We start from the raw sequence: 20,754 nt of genomic DNA, 5'->3' as shown, positions 1-20,754 counted from the left end.
TGTTTTGTAATTTGTATTGATTTTAATATGTTTTTTGTGGTTATTTTGTTTTGTATAGGTGATTACCGAGGTATATGTAAGCAATGAAGAGATGTGTACTGAAATAGTCAAAGAAGGCTTAGATGGTCATCATAATGCTGGATTGAAGGAGAACTTGCAAAGGCGATCTATGGCTGATATTGTGGCAGAAAATGAAGCTTTGGTTGCTATCATTGTTGACCAAGAGGCATCCATTGGCAAGCTGGAGAAAATGGTTGACAACCTGGCAATGTTTGTTGCACAAAAGCGGCAACAGTTTGATGATGTTACGAATTCAAATTGGAATAAAAAGTGTGACATGTTAGTTCATGAATTTGGGACCAGTAGTTCACAGGAACATTATGAGGTAGTAGTATCATCTATTGGGAAGTCAAATTCAAAGAAAGAGTCAGAGATCGAAGGTGATCGTGTGGAGAAGTCGAATTCTGAGAATGTTTTTGATGTTACACCTGCTGTTGGAAAAAGTTTCATTGAAAATGGTGGTGATGTTTTAGGTCATGCAGAGATGCCTACTGAAAAATCTGACATGTACACGCGTTTAAAAGCTCAACCTAGGAAGCGTGTTAGAAGTGTTCTTCTGAAAATTTAACAAAACAAAATAAAATTGATTGTATAATACTATGTATCTCAGTTGACAGTCACATGTTCAAATTAATAAATTGGTTAAATACAATGTATCAAACTAATGCATGCATAAAGTGGAATCGTGATATTAAAATTTTAACATTGACCACTTACTGTACCAAAAAATACAATGTATCTAACTAATGCATGCATAACTAACCATAACACCACTTATTGCACTTTCAAATGTGGACATTGATATTGTATATAAAAACTGCTACAGATGTACAAAAACCGATTTACAAATAACCACATCCGACTAACAAGATAACCAGCTACTGCAGGGAGAATATTGCAATCTGATTTCGTTTGGGAGTGGAAACAAAAGGTTGTCCTGCAAGCTCACTGGCTTAGCAGGTTGTGAAGGGTCTCATTGTTTCTAAGGCTTTCATTGTCTCATTGTTTCTAAGGCTTTTCATTGTCTCATTGTTTCTAAGGCTTTCATTGTCTCATTGAATATAAAAAACTTCTACGGCAGTACAAAACCAGATTTACAAATAACCACATAGGATTAACAACATAACCACTTACTGCAACTCATTACTCAACTCATGCATGCATAAAGGGTCTTAAAAACCCACCTCAGTCAACAGCATAGCGACAAAAACAAACTCAAAAGTCTAAAAAACCACCTCCCCAATTTTAAACCAAATGGACCTCGTATCACGCCTACACCCTAGGGTCAAAATGAAACTCAAAAGTCTCAACCTTTTTACTACTCTGCTTCCTGTCGCACCACACATAAAGCTCCTACATAAAACACGTTACCAGCAAAGCAACCCCAACCCCACCTCCAACATAGAACACATCACCAACAAACCAACCCCACCTCCCATCAACCCAAAAATCAGAGATTGGTCCCCCACAACCCCACATCAATAAACCGATGTAGCAAAAAATTACATTGCGACAAAAACTACACAGCCTAAGACAGAAAATAAAAAATCAAAAACCTGTACCGTAAAATCCGAAGACGAAACGCACGACAGAAATCGATACACCAAGCACACGCCTCCACAATAAACCAATGAAGCGCCTCAATAACGTTCACAACAAACGACTAAGGTGTCTGAAAGATGAAACTGAGAACCATATGACAGTGGTGGAAATCGAGTTTCTTAAGAAAACTCAAATGGGGATTTCGATTCTGAAAAAACAAACCCTAGTAGGTGTTTTTCCACTTTTACCCTCCATCACTTTGCAGTTTTTTTTCAAAAAAGCTGACGTGGACCGTGTCAAATGAGTGTAAGTGACACGTAGGCGTGTCACCCTATTACTACTCAATAGATATAGATGGTATAAAATATTAGTATTTTCTGACATCAAATTAGATATATTATTTTTAAATTTAAATTAAATGAATTAAATATTATATATATAATTAGGTTTGGTTGAATTGGCTAACATTTTATTTTGTTTTTAGGCTTAATTACCTACTTAGTCCCCATGTTCGGAGGTAATTTGCTGTTTAGTACCCGGTTTTAAAAATGTAGGCATTTGATACCTATGTTTTGAAATTTGTATCAATTGAATCCTACCCACTTAACGCCGTTATAAATCTAACGTTTTTTCTGACTGTGTATGTGATTTGTGGACGAGCGTCCTCTTCTGCCTCGCTGGACGAGCGTCCTCTTCGCTGGACGATCGTCCTCGTCGCTCGTCCACAAACGCTCGTCCACAAATCACATACACAGTCAGAAAAACGTTAGATTTATAACGGCGTTAAGTGGGTAGGATTCAATTGATACAAATTTCAAAACATAGGTATCAAATGCCTACATTTTTAAAACCGGGTACTAAACAGCAAATTACCTCCGAACATGGGGACTAAGTAGGTAATTAAGCCAAATATTATTTGAACCTCTAAAATTATTAATTAAGATCAATCACTGTCAAAAAAATATATATGTCGACTATTTAAAATATATGTCAAATTCACTCTTATTTGTAAGATAAAAAGAATACACAATATACAAGTTAAAGAAAGCTTTATATATATGTCTTGTGTATTGAAATGTTCAAGGTTGTTTAGAATTTACAAATGTAATATTTTTCTAAAAAAAAAATTACGGTCATCTACTTGTACATTAAACTGTGAAAAAACCACAATTTTTAAGATGAACTTATTTTTTCAAAACAAAAGTTGCCATGTATATGACTGGTTCAATTTTTCATTTTTTTTAAATAAAGTCTAGATGCATATGGAGACTTTTTACTACATTTTTTATTAAATGAGTTTTTCATATTTAGTAACTTTTATTAATTTAAATTTAAAAATTAAACTTTATAGTTATACATTTCTTTTTTATATTTCTAGAAATAATCATTAGTTGTTTATATTTTTAAGATGTAATTAGACTTTTTTTTAGATAATAAATTTTGAATAAAATTTGTGTAAACCAAGCTAATTTGAGTTTTGATGATTAAAAATAAAAGTAAACTATGCTAAATATTTATACTGAAGTATACATTTTCATTTTATACAAATAGATTAAGATTTTAAACTGGAGATATCAATATACATGATGATGTCTTAACATAAATGTATTTTGAAACCAGAGAATATGCAAAATGTGAAATCGTCACATGCATGAAGACTTCACTTAAAAAAATTGAAGTCCTCATATACTTGGATAGCTGTATTTGCAAAGATATAACTTGAAATTATAGATTTTCGTTGCAAATTTATCGGCATGTTCCTGAAATTATGCAGAAATTGTTCTGATCCTGATAAAAGTTTGATTATTTTATTCAATTCATTAATTTTTTTTTCTTTTTTGTATATTTTCATACATATTTCACTTTATATATATATATATATATATTATATATATATATATATATAATACATATACATATATAAACTTGAGGTGTCTTAAGAAAAACTAAAAAATAAAAAATGTGAATAAGTTCTGCATTAAATTTTACTTGGTGGCAGATAAGGTGGTAAAGTTCTAAGGAGTATTATTATTAATAAAGTAAAAAAAAAATATTTGTATATCATAGACGACTATTACTTAAGAAAATAATCAGTATTAAATGTTACCAATAGTTACTTGAATCACTTAAAATAAATTATTGTCAAAACCATCACATTTGATTTATACATTGTAAGCTTATTTATTTTGCACCCTCCAAATTATTTTTTTCCCAAGCTATGGCACTCCATGGATTGAGTTGCAACTGACACCACCTATCTTCTGTGGCAAACTGCTGAGTCTTGAACATTGAGGAGGAAATCTGCAGTGAAACAATGGTGTGATCAAACAAAAGCTGCCATGTATTAAATCTCATGCCATTGTTCTTATCCAACCAAGCAACCGAAGCAGCATGGAATCCAACACAGGTGACTTTTTCTCCAGCCCTATTTGAAAGAACAACAAAATAACATAAGTGTAAGAAAAATGAAATGAAATTATATCCACCATTCTCAGCAAGAGCAGTTCACTGTTATATACTATGAGACAAATACATGTTCAATACCATTGGTATTGTCCATGTTGTTCTCAAATTAGAATCAATATTTCACCTCAGTAATATGCATTGATATTTAATAGAATCCTTCATTATGCAACTTATTACAGGAACACACTAAATATGTTAAATCCCATATCAACTAGACATAAAATTATTTTATAATATATAAGTAACTGCAAACCTTACTTATAAGTTGGTTTTGCATGAATAAGTTACATTTAAAGTTCAATTTTTAGAGTTATGGATTTATGCATTAGAGTCTATCACATCAACTAAACTAAAGATAAGACCAATTTACATGTTAGATTTAAAATCTACTTTTTAATAATTACAAAGCAGTACTAATATTGCTTCTTATAGAAATACCAACTCTATGCATTTAAAGGAATGCTTACAAATGTTTGCTATTACTACCATTTTGAGGAACAACACAATAGTATTCCTTCACACTATCTGTAAGGGTATACAACAATTTCGGAATGCTTGAACTTTTTGCATATTAGCATTATGTAAGGGTTTGCCAGAATTTGGAGGACTGTTTGCTATTATGTGAAGGAGTGTTTTGGCTTACCAATATCTGCAGCTACTCGGTGAGCACACATAACTCCGGAGAAAGCTACAGCAATAACACCTTGTCCAGGGAAGCAGCTATCACCAACACAATAAAGACCAGCTATGCCCTGCAAGTTTTATATGTTTGTAACTTGCTTTAAGCAGAGCATTGTGAAAGCATAGCAGAATATTTTCTATAACTGAACCAGTTATTCGTTTAAGGACCTACTGTTGTATTAAATGGCATTCCCAATAACCCCTTTGGTGTTCCACGTGGCATTGGGCCGTACGTCCCCTTGTCACGAGCTAGGTATCGCCTGTGTGTCTTTGGTGTCCCTACCTGTAGCAAGGCTTAAGATTTCAGAAAACATACATATAATAAAAAAGCACAAGAACCAAACGCCAAAGAATATCTAAGCATGATAGTTTCCTCCATCTATGCAGATACTTCATATGCTTACATGATAGCAAGAATGTTACAAGCATAACAAAAAAGAGCCAGATTTAGAAGAGTCTGGTTGGAATGATCCATCCTTGGTCTGTAAAGCTTTCTCTCATCAAGAGGTTGTACTGTGGTCTATTAAAGGTCGTTGGAGGAAATCCATTAAGTTTCGTAGTGGTATTGATTTTACGGTGTCACATATTTTTCGAGAAGAAAGTCGTTGTGCTGATAACCTGGGGGAGTTTAGGCCTGTCAGAGAAATGTTTAAATGGTATATGGTTATGCAAGCTTTTATAAGTTTGGACTTTTGTCATAATAGGTTTCTTTTTCCTATGTATAGAGCTTCTTAGCTTGTGTATAGCTTTATAGCTGGCTTGTTTTCTGTTCATGGGTTTTGGTTGGGTCCCCCCATGAGTTCTTTGTATCTTTCTTTTTGTTTTTAATGATATTTTCATGTGATGACAAATGGTATATGTCCTAGGGGTTAGCCTAGCTGAGATGCCAAAGATCATAGTAATGCCTAGCAAGAGTTTTATATAAAAAAAAGGATCTGTCAGGCAGCATTATCCTGAAAGGTAATTGGGGTTTGGATCTTTCAAAAACAAATGTAGTTATACAAACATTTATGTCTAATTATCACCTTTAGCATGATAGAATTTAGGTCCACAAGCAGTCAAATAGACAATAGTTAGTTCTTCTCAAATATTAACACCAGATTTTTCTTTGTCAACAGGAAAATAGCATTACTCAGGCTATATTATCTGGAGAGATTGGCAAGCCAAAGTAACACAATGCAAGATTTACCAAATAACTGGTAAATGTGGTATTGGACTAATGAAGAGATAAGTAAAATACAATCAAATCTCCTAGATTTATATTTAATTGATTTTCAAACAATAGGAAATCACAGAAATACCATTCAGTATATAAGGTCTGAGGTTATAACCAATACCTCGATAAAATCGATGGATGATCTAAGACCTGGAAACAATTTATTCTCTAATCTGCTTATGATTTCATCGGCTACAAGCTGCTTCTTTGCCTCGTATTCTACTCTTGAGAGACCCTGGTACAGAAAACAGTGACACTAGATATTTTAAGACAAAAACAGATTCTGAAGTCACACAAGCATGCAATGTGAAAGTTTTGAACTTTGTTTATCAGTATTGCCTACCTCCCAGTCCCCCATGGAAGAAGTTGTGAATATATGAAGGATATGGCGACCTTCGGGAGCCAATGATGAATCAAGAACAGTTGGTATACTTAAAAAGATACTTCCATATGAATCCTCCAATTCGGACCAGTTGCTCTAGAGAAGAACCAATGAAATGCATTAAGCTAATATTCATTTTAAGGTACAAGGACTATTAAGAAATTTTAAGTTGAGCAAACTTCAACTACCTCAAGGACAAAATGGTGACAGTCTGTATCTGGTGGTAAAATCTCTGCTTTAACCCCCATGTGAATTGAAAGAAAAGATGGAGCTTTAACATAAACTTTCTGGAAGTTCTCTTCTTCTTTTGGTAGTGGAACACCCTTCAGCAACTTTCCTACAGTGTAACATTATGTGATTTAACTAACTAAGAACTGACGAAGGCAGAGAAACATCGCGGAGATTATCGTAAAATATTCACACAAAATATCTTATAAGAATTCAAATTTGAATTTGAAACCAACCAAATGTATCCCATCTAGTAGCATTTGATATTATGTTTTGGCAAAGAACTCTCTCCCATCAGCAAGCCTCACACCTACCTGCAAAAAGCATAGTCAGTTCTTGAAGAAAAAATGCTTCTTTCCAAAATGTCATTGTTTCTATTATGAAGTCTCACTTACAGCTTTGCCCTGCTCAATTATAATACCAGTGACATTTGCTTTGTAAACTATCTCACTACCCTGATCAACAAGACCTTTTGCTAAGGACTTTGCAATCCCACCGACACCCCCAAGAGGGTAGTTGATCCCACCAAAGTGTCTGTCACATAGAACCTGGAGGGAAAAAAAGAGTCAGGCCATGCAGGAAATATAGAGCATTTGAGGCCAAGGTGAACTATATAGTACTGCCACCATATTTGAAATAAGTACTTTTACTTTTTACTGTTTTACTGGCATAACATGAATGTCTAACTCAAATATTGTTTAGCAGTCTCCCTGACAGTTCCTCAAGAGGTTATATGATTAGTCCCTGAACATGTGGTGAATTTTGGCTTATTCTTAAAAAAAAATTGTTGCTTTTGGTCCTTATAACTTTTAAAAGTCATGAACAGAGTCCATTTGCTATCTATTGATTTGCTATCTATCATAATACAGAATGCATCTAAGTGGTTGTTGACAATAAGATGCATGTCATGTCAAGTCATCACCAAAATAATTGTAAGAACTGTTTTCTAAAGTTAAATGAATTGTACGGACCAAATCTAACAACAAAAAGTTGGATTAAAACCAATATTCACTACATCTTTAAGGATTAAAAACATATTTAACCCTTTCATCATTTTAAAATCAGTTACGAGTTAGAAAAATAACAGGTCTAACAAACATGACTGATTCTTCATATTAATGGAAGGATGACCTTTACATTTTAAAATTACACACTTAACATTCAAATAAAAAAGATACTGAAATATTTGTATGTTATTAGGACTAAAAGCAGTCAATGTTGGGTCAAATTCCTGCTAGTTCTATTTTTTGCAATCTAATCCTCCATTCATTACAAGCAGAAGCTATGAATGCAAGCATGAAACCTTCTCTCCTAGACAATTTAATAAATGTAATACAAAAATTTAATGAACTGAAAGAATGAAAAAAGGTTATCATGCTAGCATTGATCATTGGTGTCTGTATAGCGTTGACTGTGCTCACTATAAAACACTGCAACAGCATGGATATAAATTACCAATCACGTACCAACAATTGAATAATTAATCAAAGTGTAAATGAGTAGTAACATGACTGCTATCTCAATTGAAAATAGGTTGGAAAAGATACAAAACATGTGGCACAATTTGTTAAGACTCAAATGCTATGATGGGACCCACAACAATTGTCCTCAACCTCTTCTATGAGATCCACTAGAATGGTTTCCACACTTATTTAGTACATGTTGTCTCTCTTAACACATTGCACTGAGTAACTATTCAAGACACATTGACCTTAATAAATTCATGAAACTTCAAGCTGAATCAAATAAGTTATCACATCTGCCTCTGTGTCTATGAAAGACAACAAGTTTGGATCTTTAATGTACTTCATGGTTAGGGTAAAATTTGTTGAGTCAACTAGTTATATGCAGTGGAGTTAAGCAACAAACTGCAGAGTTGAGTGACGTATTTGTTCACTTTTTCACCCTTTGCTTCCCTCAACAATTCTTTTAACTCATAAGTTAAAACATACATTCTCCAATCTACCAAAATACCGAAAAGATAAACCAAGTGGAACTAAAAACAATACTACCTTTGGAATTAAAGTTAAGAGTTCAAATTTGTGGCCTTACAGTTTAAAATAAACAACATGAAAGTACCTAGTGTCAAGCATTCCAGGGGCTTCTGAAAAACTGTCCAAAAAGGTAGAGTGGCTCTTCCAGTGACTTCAACGCCAAGGAATTCAGCGCATTGAAAATCTAACCATAACACAAAAGATCTTAAAAGGTAAACTTCAAGGAGAGGCAAAAATGCCTTAAGGGGGCTGCAATCACCTCAATTTAGACAAACCTTCCAGCATTCACTGTAGAATTTAAGAATACCCTCCTTTTCGTGGGGAAAGTAACTAGTCAGTTCATCAATGAATTTATCATATTCTTTGTGCACTCGAACAGAAAGGTTATTTGGTAGATGGAAATGAACGGTTGTTGGATCAGGTACCACTTGCATCTGACAACCGACTGCCTCCAACGCTTGTGTTATCAAATTGAGATTACCCTTCACAAATTTAAGGCACATGGTGTTCATGATCCTAGGAAGCATACCATTCAACATAAAGAACAATTAGAAGTGCTCGAATCTACTGCTGGCTAAGGTATTATTAGAAGATGAGCAAATTACATTTATTTGGAGCTTAATTGATCAAAAGTCAAGCTTCACATAATGAACCAAATCTTTCTTAATATTAAACTAACCAAAAGAGCAAACTAGACGCAATCATTTTGTTCATGAACACCAGGCACCAGCTAAGCACAATAACACTGATGGCAACACAAAATAAAGTGTTGTTTACAAATGAATGTCTCCAAAACAAAAATAAAATAAAAATTTAATGCATTACAACCAGAGAGAAACAGAAAGTCCCTCTCACAAGCAAAGCATCCATATTCCTTAAGTGTAACATTTAACTCATGAGCTCACCCGTAAAATTTCTATACCATCCACATTTCATCACATCAATAATGAAATTAAAGTAAATGATTACACACACAAAAGGCATGCACCCAAATTAAACAAATAAATAACTGACCTTATCACTGAAACCAAACATGACAAAAGAACCGATATCAAAAGTATAGCCATCCCTCTGGTAAAATCCAGAGCTTCCACCAGGAATCACATACTTCTCTAAAACCAAAACTCTGGCACCCTTCACTGCCAACTGTGTTTCTGCAACCAACCCTCCAATCCCAGACCCTATAACAATTGCATCAAACTTTTCACCCTTACCCTTCACTCCTCTCTCTGCCACTTCTTCCACAGTCAGAGTTGACGTTGAGCACACCACGGACACCCTTTTTCTTCTGAGAGCATTGGAGAAAGACCCGGATGGAAATTCACTCCCTGCATGATTTCCAAAAGCAAAAGATTGAAACTTTAGCAGAAAGTTTGAACTTTGAGAAGCAGCCCCTGTTGGGAAATTATGGGAAAAGGAGTGTCGACAAAGGGAGAGGAAAGGGGAAGGGATCATGATTAGAAGGAGGAGAAGGTTGTGGTCTGGTGGAAAGTGGAAGTGCGAAAAACTGGCATTTGCCTTTGGATGCTGGTTATGTTCTGTAATGGTGTTAATGTGTGTGGATTCCACTCACATCTAAATTTGATTCCTGCCCAACACACACAATGTTTGGTTTGTCATTAGTTTATCCAAAAGCTGACAAATTATTAAATTTAATTAATTGAAATGAGAAAAAATCATTCAATTGTCATAAATATTTAATTCAATAAGTGCATGTGTGGATATTCATTATACATTATCACAGTTTATATTTTACATTTAATGTTATTGAATTATGTGTAATTGTGCACTTATTTTTCGTAATTTATAAATAAATAAAGAACTTAAATATATAATTGGTTCCTATCATTTTTATATTTTACATTTATGCTTAGCTTATTTATTTATTGTGACAAGTTTAGGTTTTTAAAAAATTCATTATTTATCTGAAGAGGTCTGCTTCATACTTGTAAAATATTCTAAATTTAAAAACTTATTATTTAATAATTTTAGCCTAATTTATTTTTTATATTTAAGTTTATTATTTATTTTGGTTTATATTGTTTTAATCAATTGAGTTTTGATATTTATTAAATAATTTTTTATAGTTCTTTTATTAAATTAGCCATAATGTGGTTTAGAAAGTGTCATAAGTCATTGTATTAGTTCTTTGATTTTTTTAGTTTTTTTTGTTGGTTTTCTTTTTTAGCGATTTTTTTTCCTCTCCAGACACTATAATTTTCATTCCTCAATTTTCTTATCATTCAAATCCCCTTTTCTCCGCTTTCTTAAATCAATCCCTCTTATTTTTGTTTTTTTATTGGTTGCGCTTCCTATGAACTTGATAGGAGGAATATGGTGAGGAAAATTGGCACCATTCAAAGTTAAGGTTAAAGGAGGAAATACACTTGAGTGAAAAATCAACAAGTGGAAACACAAGGAAGGAGTTTAACACCCAATCTAGTAAAATGACTTTGCTAATTTAAAGCATTATATAGTTGATAAAAAAATTATAAACTAATTTATAATTATATAAAATGTATTTACAAATTCTCCTTAAGAAAAAAAATCAAAACTAAATTTTTGAAAAATATATAATTACTATTTCATGAGAATTTATATAATATAAATATTATACACCTAAACAACAACTATTTAACCTTAACTAATTTATCATACAATGTTTAGTTTAGTCTTTGCAAGTTATATAATTCTAACTCAAGTCCAGGTTAACATATGCAAAACTTTATTGACGTTGCAGGTTGTAGATGAGGAAGACGAAATTGGGGAAGGAAAAAACTTATATACTATTTATAAGACATTATTAAAATAATGAAATCATAAATTAAATCAGATAAATTTTAATTGAGTGTTTTCAATGTAATTTAATTATTTTCATTCACAATCTAGGTTTTAAAATTCGAAATAAATAATTAAGTTGTCCCATAATTGAATTATGGATCATCTTTAGCCAAACTTATGTTAATCTAAAAATAGATTCACACTTATCTTGAAAAGATATCCAATTATTAAAATAATTAAGGTTTAATAGAATAAAAAAAGGAGTTTATTTTATAATACTCCAAAAGTTATAATCTCAAGACTTTTATTTCATAGAACTCCAAGTTTTTGTTTTTCTTTGTGAATTTTCTTTCTAGAACTTCATATTTTTAGCTTCAACAATTTCTAATGAGAATCTCTCTACACATACATACAAGGTAGCTTTGAACTAGAGAATAAAACTTGAACTCTTCGTAGTCATCACACTTCAGTGCCCAATTGCTCATTTACAGACATTGTTAAAAAAACTTTTGGTTCTCATTTTTAATTATTTTCAGATCAATAAAAAAAAATTTATTCGGTTCACTAAAATATTAAAAAGTAGCTGGGCATAATTAACCTAATTGTACTAAATTATAGATTATCTTGTACTATAAAAACTAACTGTTTTTATTAAAAACTGAATTATATTGTTTTATGGTTCAATTTAAAAAAATTGAACTTTTAAATTGGTAGTTCAGTTAACTAATTTGCAATTTCATATGAGAAGGACTTTCCCATCGGTAACAAAAAAAAGTTACCCGTTAAGCGGAGAAAATACTATTTCAATTAAAAATAAAGTATGTCCTTAATGAATGAATTTTGATGGATTTTTTAAGAATAGAATAAGAGGGTCAGCTACCCAGCAAATTTTCATAATTAAATACCGTTACTATATAATTAGATTTCGTTGTGAAAAAACCTACTTACTCAATATTGTTGCATGGGTAGAGCCACAGAGTGTGAACTGTACAAGTTAACACTAACATTGATTACTGCTTCAAAGGTGACCAAAACTGCTTCAAATAAATGAGCTTACTATCAAACGCAATCATAAGAAAAACACATTTTTATCATAACTCAAATAAATGAACTATTTGTTTTCTTATTAAATAAAAGTTATTGAAAAGTGTTTTTGAATAAACAAATATTCTAAATTAAATTTCTAAAATTACAATTTTTAGTGTTAGTTTAACAAAAAAATACTTTAAGAATTTAAATTAATTTTCAAAACTTATTCTAAAAAAAATGTTAAGACAAAAAAGAAAAGACACATTTAATAGTATTTACAAATTGGTATGAATTATTTTTTTCTAATAAAACATGTAAATTAGTCATTTGTATGAATTTATATTTATATATATCATACTTTTCATAATTATATATCATACTAATTTATTATTATTTTTCATTTAAGTATTTATTTTTACTAAAAATTATTATATTATTGCAATTTATAAATGGATAGATTTTGTTAAGGTTTGTCTGATCAATTTTTTTATGTAACTTATGCAATTAAATTTTATTTAAGTTTTTATATTATAAAGCAAGCAAGCAGTTACTGAAGCAGTTAACTACGGATATAAAAGTTCAGTTTTTTAAATTGAAAACAAAAACTAAAAATTATTCAAGGAAATCCAAGTACTGCATCCATATCTAATTTTATAAAGATTTTTTTTTTCACCAAGTTCTAGGACAGACTCAACAAAAGGTTTGAGCCAATTCAGGTCAAATTCAAAACACTGAATGTAACATCCCAAAATACAGTAATTACCATAAATCAAAATTAATTACAATTAACAGTAATCACAAACAGTCTTTACATTAATCCAGACTCAAAAGCCGAACGGCATCAGCACAAAAGAACGCGCATAACGCATACAAGGGAAAACTAGAACGAACGTTCTTAGATCTGTAAAACAACGTACGACAAAATAGAAGAATAGATGTTTAAGACGAACGGCCTTACAAAATACTTGACCGAACGTTCACACTACACTAACATTTACAGTCCTAATCTAACGAGCGCTCTAAGGCTCGGCCTTTACTTCAACTTCCACCAGATTTGCATCATCCAAAATTTCTTCTTCCAGCATTTGATCAAGGGATGCACCACCATCTGCTCACATCCACAACGGATGATCATTGCATTTTGACAAGACGGAATATACATGGACAGTAGACAACACAATGGAAATGCAAGGGTAAGCTTATATTGTTTAATTAATACAACACACATACAGTTCATAATTCAATTCACACATACCTTAAGTAACTTAATCATATAATTTAACATAGAAATATATATAAGACAGACCGTCCGGACTGTATGAACCATGTAGTTACAGGCGTCCTTGCACCCAAGTGGTGTAGTAGCCGGGATATACCTAATCAGCTTCCACTTGAGGTTAATCCTTCGCCCCTGCTAAGTGAGGGATACGAAAGACCTCCTGCCATTCCCACACATGACTACCCCCTTCTACGTGAAGATGAGCATCACGGAATATCAGGATGGACCAAGCCAGCATTAACTTATCCATGTTCATACTTTACCAAATTTAGCATTTAATACAACTGAGACGTTCCTCCATGGAACGCTCGTCCAAATTCCATAATCATATAACCATTTAATATAGTATCCAGCCGTCATATTCTTTCATAGTGATAATCTTTTCATTCTGTGTTCCACTCTCTTAAAAGACAAATGTTCAATTAACTGAAGTAAGAGGACGAACGTTTAAAAGTTAGGCTTTGGAAGACCCAAAATAAATCATGAAGATTTCCAGAAGAATAAGACCAAGTTCCAGGATAATTTTAAGTACTAAATAATCGGATTATTTCAATTTAGATGAATGGCATTTATGAGAGTACTTGAATATATAGAGGATTGTGTATTAGAAAAGAAAACAGATTATCAGTCAGTGACCGAACGCACAAATATAAATTTTTCAAAGGTTTGGACGAACGCTGTTTACGTTCGGTAAAGACTTAAAGATATGGACGAACGTCCGGTTTAAGACCGTACACTTTATTAACGCTGACGCTCGATATATGACCGAGCCATGTTATGACGAACGCTGGACCAAAGGCCGCGCGCTCTTTTAGGACGAACGCTCAATCAAGAAACCGAGCGCTCTTTAGACGAACGTTCGAGAGAAGGACGAACGCTTTTAAGAACGAACGTTCGACATAAGGCCGAACGCTATAAGGGCGAACGTCCGGTTTAAGACCGAGCGTTCTGTATTTATAAGGTTTTAAATATTTATACCTAGTTGAGCTGAACGAACGCTCAGACATCCAAATGGGGACGCTCGTTCTCGAGCAGAATTCTTTCCAAATGAACGAATTCCATTCTAAGTTATTTTGAGAAAACCGAACGGTTTAAGACCGTACAGTGACGAACGTCATTTATAAAAGGTAAGATTTAAATTTCAGGTTTTGCAACCTTAACAGAATTTTTCAAGATTTCAACTTTATGAACTTTATAACTTTCATTCCAGATTTAATACATCAAAATCATACAGATTTCAACCTTCAAACTTATACTTTTAAATCATAGGATTTTCAATTTATAAACTTTAAAATATGCATTCCAACAACTGCAGATTCAATATCAACATTCAGATTTAATTCATACAACAAATCATCCACTTTTCATACGTATCAGACCAACATGCAAATCAATCAAAATCAGAAACCAGATTCCATATCAGTGGTCGTCCATACAGCTCAAACATCATACTTTTAATTCATGCCAATCCAGATTTACACAACATACAAGTATAAATTAAACATATAAGCTTCCCTTACCTGGATAGCAGTGTACGCCCTAATGCAAAAGTTGGGTTCGGCTTTTACAGCTTTCTACCCTCAGTTTCACTAACCACTCCCGCTTGATCTAAACATCAAAACCAGAAAATCCTCAGGTACAGTCCATGCATGAACCGAGAGTATGGTCTCGCATGAAACCCAAATGGTCAGCTACTAAAGAAGGGAACTTACCAGCTTGGATTCCAGTTCTGTTCGGTCCAAAAGGAAGTCCACAGCTGAACGAACGTTCCTACGGTTCTGAATGTTAAACGGAGAGGAGATGGATGAGTAACAGTAGAGAGAAGTTTAGGGTTTCTAGAGAGAAGTTGGAGAAGATGAAAGGGTAATTTCTGAGGAAGAAGATGAGTGGTGCAGGTGAGGGAATGAGTTTTCGAAATCTGATTTTGTTTAACTCACGTTCGTTTGGACGAACTTCTCCCACGCTGACACCTGCATACCAACTCTGAACTGGAAGCTTCCAACGTGACAAGTGGCGTGTGTGCATGCAGAGTTTAGTGCGTTTTTAATGCACTGAGGGTGTGACGTGGTGCGTTTTCCAGTGCACAGCAGAGATGAAATCAGAGTAGTGGTTGGGTTTAAATGGGATTAACATTGATTGTGGTGCGTGTTAAGTGGTGAGGTGTCAGAGTTAATTTATGCTAATTATTAAGGGTTTCACATTCTCCCTAACTACAAAAATTTTCGTCCTCGAAAATTTAGAACTTACCCATAAATAAGTGGGAATACAAATCTTTCATAGCATCCTCCACTTCCCAAGTTAAATCACCAGTCTTCGCATTCTTCCACGCGAACAGGTTGCAAATTCTAGCGTTCTGTCGTGACGAAGTGGAACATTTTCCAGTTCTAAAACATGGAAAGGATTGGCTATGTACTTCCGGAGTTGGGAAACGTGGAAGACTGGATGAAGATTTGATAGTTGAGGAGGCAAAGCTAGTTCATACACCACTGGTCCGATCTTCCTCAAAATTTGGTACGGTCCTACAAACTTGGGAGATAGCTTCTTTGGACGAACGGTTTGGTCTACTCCAGTGATCAGGTTGAGTCTAAGAAATACATGGTCTCCTGCAGTGAACTCCAAAGGTCTTCTTCTTCTATCCGCGACTTCTGCCTGTTAAGTGACGTCTTCAGCCTTTCTTGAATTAACTTCACTTTCTCGGTAGTTTGCTGGATGAGTTCAGATCCATTTAGCACATTCTCTCCTTCATGGAACCAACAAAGTGGTGTGCGGCACTTACGTCCTCGAAAATTTAAGGGATACTAAAGGGTATACGGAGTTACTTTGTCTTTGCTTGTAAATCTTCAACTTCTCTCGTAGTGTTGTCATCCTTCTCGCTCCATACCACTCTCACCCATCTGATGGATTTTCTCTTGAAACACTTGGTTGGGGTATCTCCTATGCGTACTGGTTGGATCTATACAATTCGGTATCCCTAAATATGAACATCTTCTAGTTCTAGCACATTAGACGAGTCTCCATTATACTTCCAGAGTGTGATGCGTGAAAGCTAGACGATGACTCGCTAATTGAGGAGGCAATGATATCTTCATACTCAACTCGCCAGATTCTATTTAAGATTTGATAATACTAATGAATTTGAGAAACAGCTTTTAAGGCAAACGGCTCTACCTACTCTCGCGCGTCCTTAGTGAATATTCAAGGCTGACTGGTTCCAACTATACCGAACGGAAAATTTGGGTAAGGCTGAATGGTTATGGAAAGAGAGTGAGCTACAGAAGAACTCTGAAGTAAGTAAACGGTTGATAACATTTGAATAAGGAAGTAATGGCTTTGAAAGGTTGATCGATCGGTAACCTAAATACCGAACGAGAAAAATCACTATTAAGAAAAGTCACAAGTCTTTCAAGAGGAAAAATAATTAATATGGGAGTTGGTTTCTATTGTAGTCGAGTGTGAAACAATGAAACAGAAGAAACAGCAAGACAGAGAAGAGAAACATCGAAAGAATAATATGAATATCGTGGAATAGAATTATTAATGAAAAACAAGACAAGGTGAACTATATATATTTGTATACTTAATCCAAATAAAGGACATAAATAACGAGTGCTAAAGAAAACGAACGAAACCGAGCAGCCAAAAGACCTGAACGCTTAGAAGAGAAGAGAGAACGTTTGTCAGATGAAAAACCAAACGATTAATCACAAGAAACGCAATGAATAAAATATAAGACTGATTCTAAATGACAGTTACTGTTTGAAGAAGGGAATATAAGGAATTCCCGAGTAGTTTAAAGGAAGTATCAAACATTTTAGATTTAGGCAGAGAATGGATTTTCTTGGTTATCGTAGAAAAAGAAGGATTCTTAGAGATCGTTTACTAGGATTTTCTTCTTTATCTATACTAAAGAAAATTCTTATCTCTGACCCCTAATTGATTCAAAGCAGACGTTCGTATAAATATGCGAACGTCAGTATCGGTCTACTCGTCGAGCCATTCCTTCAGAATGATAACTGAGTAAGTCTTCAACCGGATGCTAATTTACTCTTCAATGATTGCACGGAACCCAAAGATGAATTGGAAATGTCTATCAGAATTGCTACCAGTTTGGATTCTAAGAAATCAATCTTCCTACCTACTGTGGAGTTAAACCCATCATTATGGTTAGTTCTCAAACCGATGATCATAAAGCAAATTTCTTGGTCAGCCTATCCTCAGTAATTCTAATAGTACCCCTACCTTATGACCGATCTATAAAGGTAATTGACTTAAGTTCTAGGTAACCCTATCCTGTTGTCGTGCGATCTCGAAAGTTCTTCCTTTACATTTTAACGTGTTACACCATAACACATAAACCTAGTTACTTCTGCTTATAAACCCAGCTATTAAATTGATCGCGATGACCTTACAAAAATCCATCTCCCAAATCACTATAAAGGACAAAAATCTCTTAGTTGAACTTTCAACACACCGTCCATTCGTAACTCAAAATCTGCTCATTACTCACTTTCGATCTGTTCTACCGAACGCTTCACTTCCTACTTCCAACCCAAGCCCTTAATAACGTTCGTATCATCACTTATAATGTTAAGTGCCTAAAACTTCTCAATCAACCCAACTCTCGGTTTATCACTGTTTACACACGACCTAGTATTTGTACTTTGTTCATCCAGTAATTCACGCTTTGAACAATTCCACACACCATTCTTCTTATCCTTAACATTCCTAGCAGTGCTCTCAAATGTTTCATTCTGATTTATCATTCTTGTACGCTAGTAAAACGTGCGTACTACATAACGAAATGTTCAACTCATTCAACTGTTTCTTGGGTTCCATCCACTATGTAAAGGCTATTTTGTAAAAAGTTACTGATGTTAATCTAACACCTAGCATAAGTGTGAAAGAGACTGAATCCTTACTCTTAATAGATAACCTTGACACCTCTTCAGGAAGACTCACAAGTCCAAGTATTTACTATTACCGTTCAGTTACTTTTTGCTACCGAACGGTCTAATCTTAAAAGAAACCGAACGTCAACACCCCGTTCTCGGGAAGTATTCTCCAAAGTTAGTTAATTCTGGAAAATTACACCCTCACTAATATCATAATAAGCATCTATCTCCATGTCGGATATTAAACTAATGCAATTGTTGGTATATACACTATCAGACCAAACTGCTTTCTTATCACAATAACTAAAACAGCGTACAGCAAGGCATTTCATACCGCAAGAATGTGCAGGTGATCAGCGTACCTGAGTTTGTTGTTTCAGCGTACGTTAAGACATAGACTCATCCCACTTATGCTCGACTACCTCTTCCTGGTTGACCTCTTCCAACATTTGGTGATCCCAACCCTGCTCGTCCTCCCCTGCTGCACTCGTTCTTGACATGTCCACTTCCCCCACATTGAAGGCAATATTTTGATTCCACCAGTTGAGGACACAATGATCGGAAGTGTGGTCCTCCACACTTAAAACATTTTATGTTCCTTTGCTGTTCTGACAGACCGGTATTCATCAAGGATTGTGACTGAGGCTCACCAAAAGTAAATGGTAATACTGGATGAGGGTAAGGCGTCCTCCTTGGGTTAGTGTTATTCCTAGTGATTCCTATGATCTCCATCAACTGTCTTGGAGTAGCTTCAGAGTGTGCCCTCGCAGCCTCCAAACTCTGCAAGGCGACCGTGTTTTGCTGTATCAAAGCAGCGTTCTGCTGTTGAAGCGCCTCTATTACAGATTCCAGTAGTCTGATGTGGCCAGACGCATCACTCTCGGCAGGCTGAGGATGTGATCTTGGTGCCATTTGTTCCCTCTGATAAGCAGAGAAAATAATCATTAGTTGACTTTGGACGGTTTGACACACTCATCAAATGAATGTTGAATACACAGCACAAACATAGTAGGCTCACAACCTACAGTGTTCCTTAAGGAACAAAACTGCTCTGATACCACTAATGTAACATCCCAAAATACAGTAATTACCATAAATCAAAAATTAATTACAATTAACAGTAATCACAAACAGTCTTTACATTAATCCAGACTCAAAAGCCGAACGGCATCAGCACAAAAGAACGCGCATAACGCATACAAGGGAAAACTAGAACGAACGTTCTTAGATCTGTAAAACAACGTACGACAAAATAGAAGAATAGATGTTTAAGACGAACGGCCTTACAAAAAACTTGACCGAACGTTCACACTACACTAACATTTACAGTCCTAATCTAACGAGCGCTCTAAGGCTCGGCCTTTACTTCAACTTCCACCAGATTTGCATCATCCAAAATTTCTTCTTCCAGCATTTGATCAAGGGATGCACCACCATCTGCTCACATCCACAACGGATGATCATTGCATTTTGACAAGACGGAATATACATGGACAGTAGACAACACAATGGAAATGCAAGGGTAAGCTTATATTGTTTAATTAATACAACACACATACAGTTCATAATTCAATTCACACATACCTTAAGTAACTTAATCATATAATTTAACATAGAAATATATATAAGACAGACCGTCCGGACTGTATGAACCATGTAGTTACAGGCGTCCTTGCACCCAAGTGGTGTAGTAGCCGGGATATACCTAATCAGCTTCCACTTGAGGTTAATCCTTCGCCCCTGCTAAGTGAGGGATACGAAAGACCTCCTGCCATTCCCACACATGACTACCCCCTTCTACGTGAAGATGAGCATCACGGAATATCAGGATGGACCAAGCCAGCATTAACTTATCCATGTTCATACTTTACCAAATTTAGCATTTAATACAACTGAGACGTTCCTCCATGGAACGCTCGTCCAAATTCCATAATCATATAACCATTTAATATAGTATCCAGCCGTCATATTCTTTCATAGTGATAATCTTTTCATTCTGTGTTCCACTCTCTTAAAAGACAAATGTTCAATTAACTGAAGTAAGAGGACGAACGTTTAAAAGTTAGGCTTTGGAAGACCCAAAATAAATCATGAAGATTTCCAGAAGAATAAGACCAAGTTCCAGGATAATTTTAAGTACTAAATAATCGGATTATTTCAATTTAGATGAATGGCATTTATGAGAGTACTTGAATATATAGATG

At 34.4% G+C, this 20,754-nt stretch overlaps 1 protein-coding gene and 1 pseudogene across 2 annotated transcripts; one reads left to right on the top strand and one right to left on the bottom strand.

The window, feature by feature from the left end:
* Positions 1–27: 27 nt before the first annotated feature.
* LOC148193322 (uncharacterized) lies at positions 28–985 on the top strand. The gene has a single exon (XM_088097945.1). It carries the CDS (start codon positions 92–94, stop codon positions 626–628), a length of 537 nt encoding a protein of 178 aa, XP_087954071.1. The 5' UTR covers positions 28–91; the 3' UTR covers positions 629–985.
* Positions 986–3,676: 2,691 nt separating this feature from the next.
* LOC148193321 (prolycopene isomerase, chloroplastic-like) lies at positions 3,677–10,098 on the bottom strand (annotated as a pseudogene). Its single transcript, XR_015782202.1, has 13 exons — positions 9,584–10,098; positions 8,845–9,051; positions 8,655–8,753; positions 8,339–8,412; positions 7,950–8,005; positions 6,971–7,124; positions 6,812–6,889; positions 6,536–6,684; positions 6,309–6,443; positions 6,087–6,200; positions 4,922–5,032; positions 4,712–4,820; positions 3,677–4,027 (listed from the first exon to the last, which is right to left on the bottom strand). The product of XR_015782202.1 is annotated as a prolycopene isomerase, chloroplastic-like (transcript).
* Between the last annotated feature and the right edge of the window lie 10,656 nt (positions 10,099–20,754).

The sequence above is a fragment of the Vigna umbellata genome, chromosome 9 (genome assembly GCF_029865625.1).
Source record: "Vigna umbellata cultivar VRB3 chromosome 9, Vumbellata_1.0, whole genome shotgun sequence".
In the NCBI taxonomy this organism is placed as follows: Eukaryota; Viridiplantae; Streptophyta; class Magnoliopsida; order Fabales; family Fabaceae; genus Vigna; species Vigna umbellata.
The sequence above is the reverse complement of the archived record's forward strand: the minus strand, read 5'-3'. Positions and strand labels throughout refer to the sequence as shown.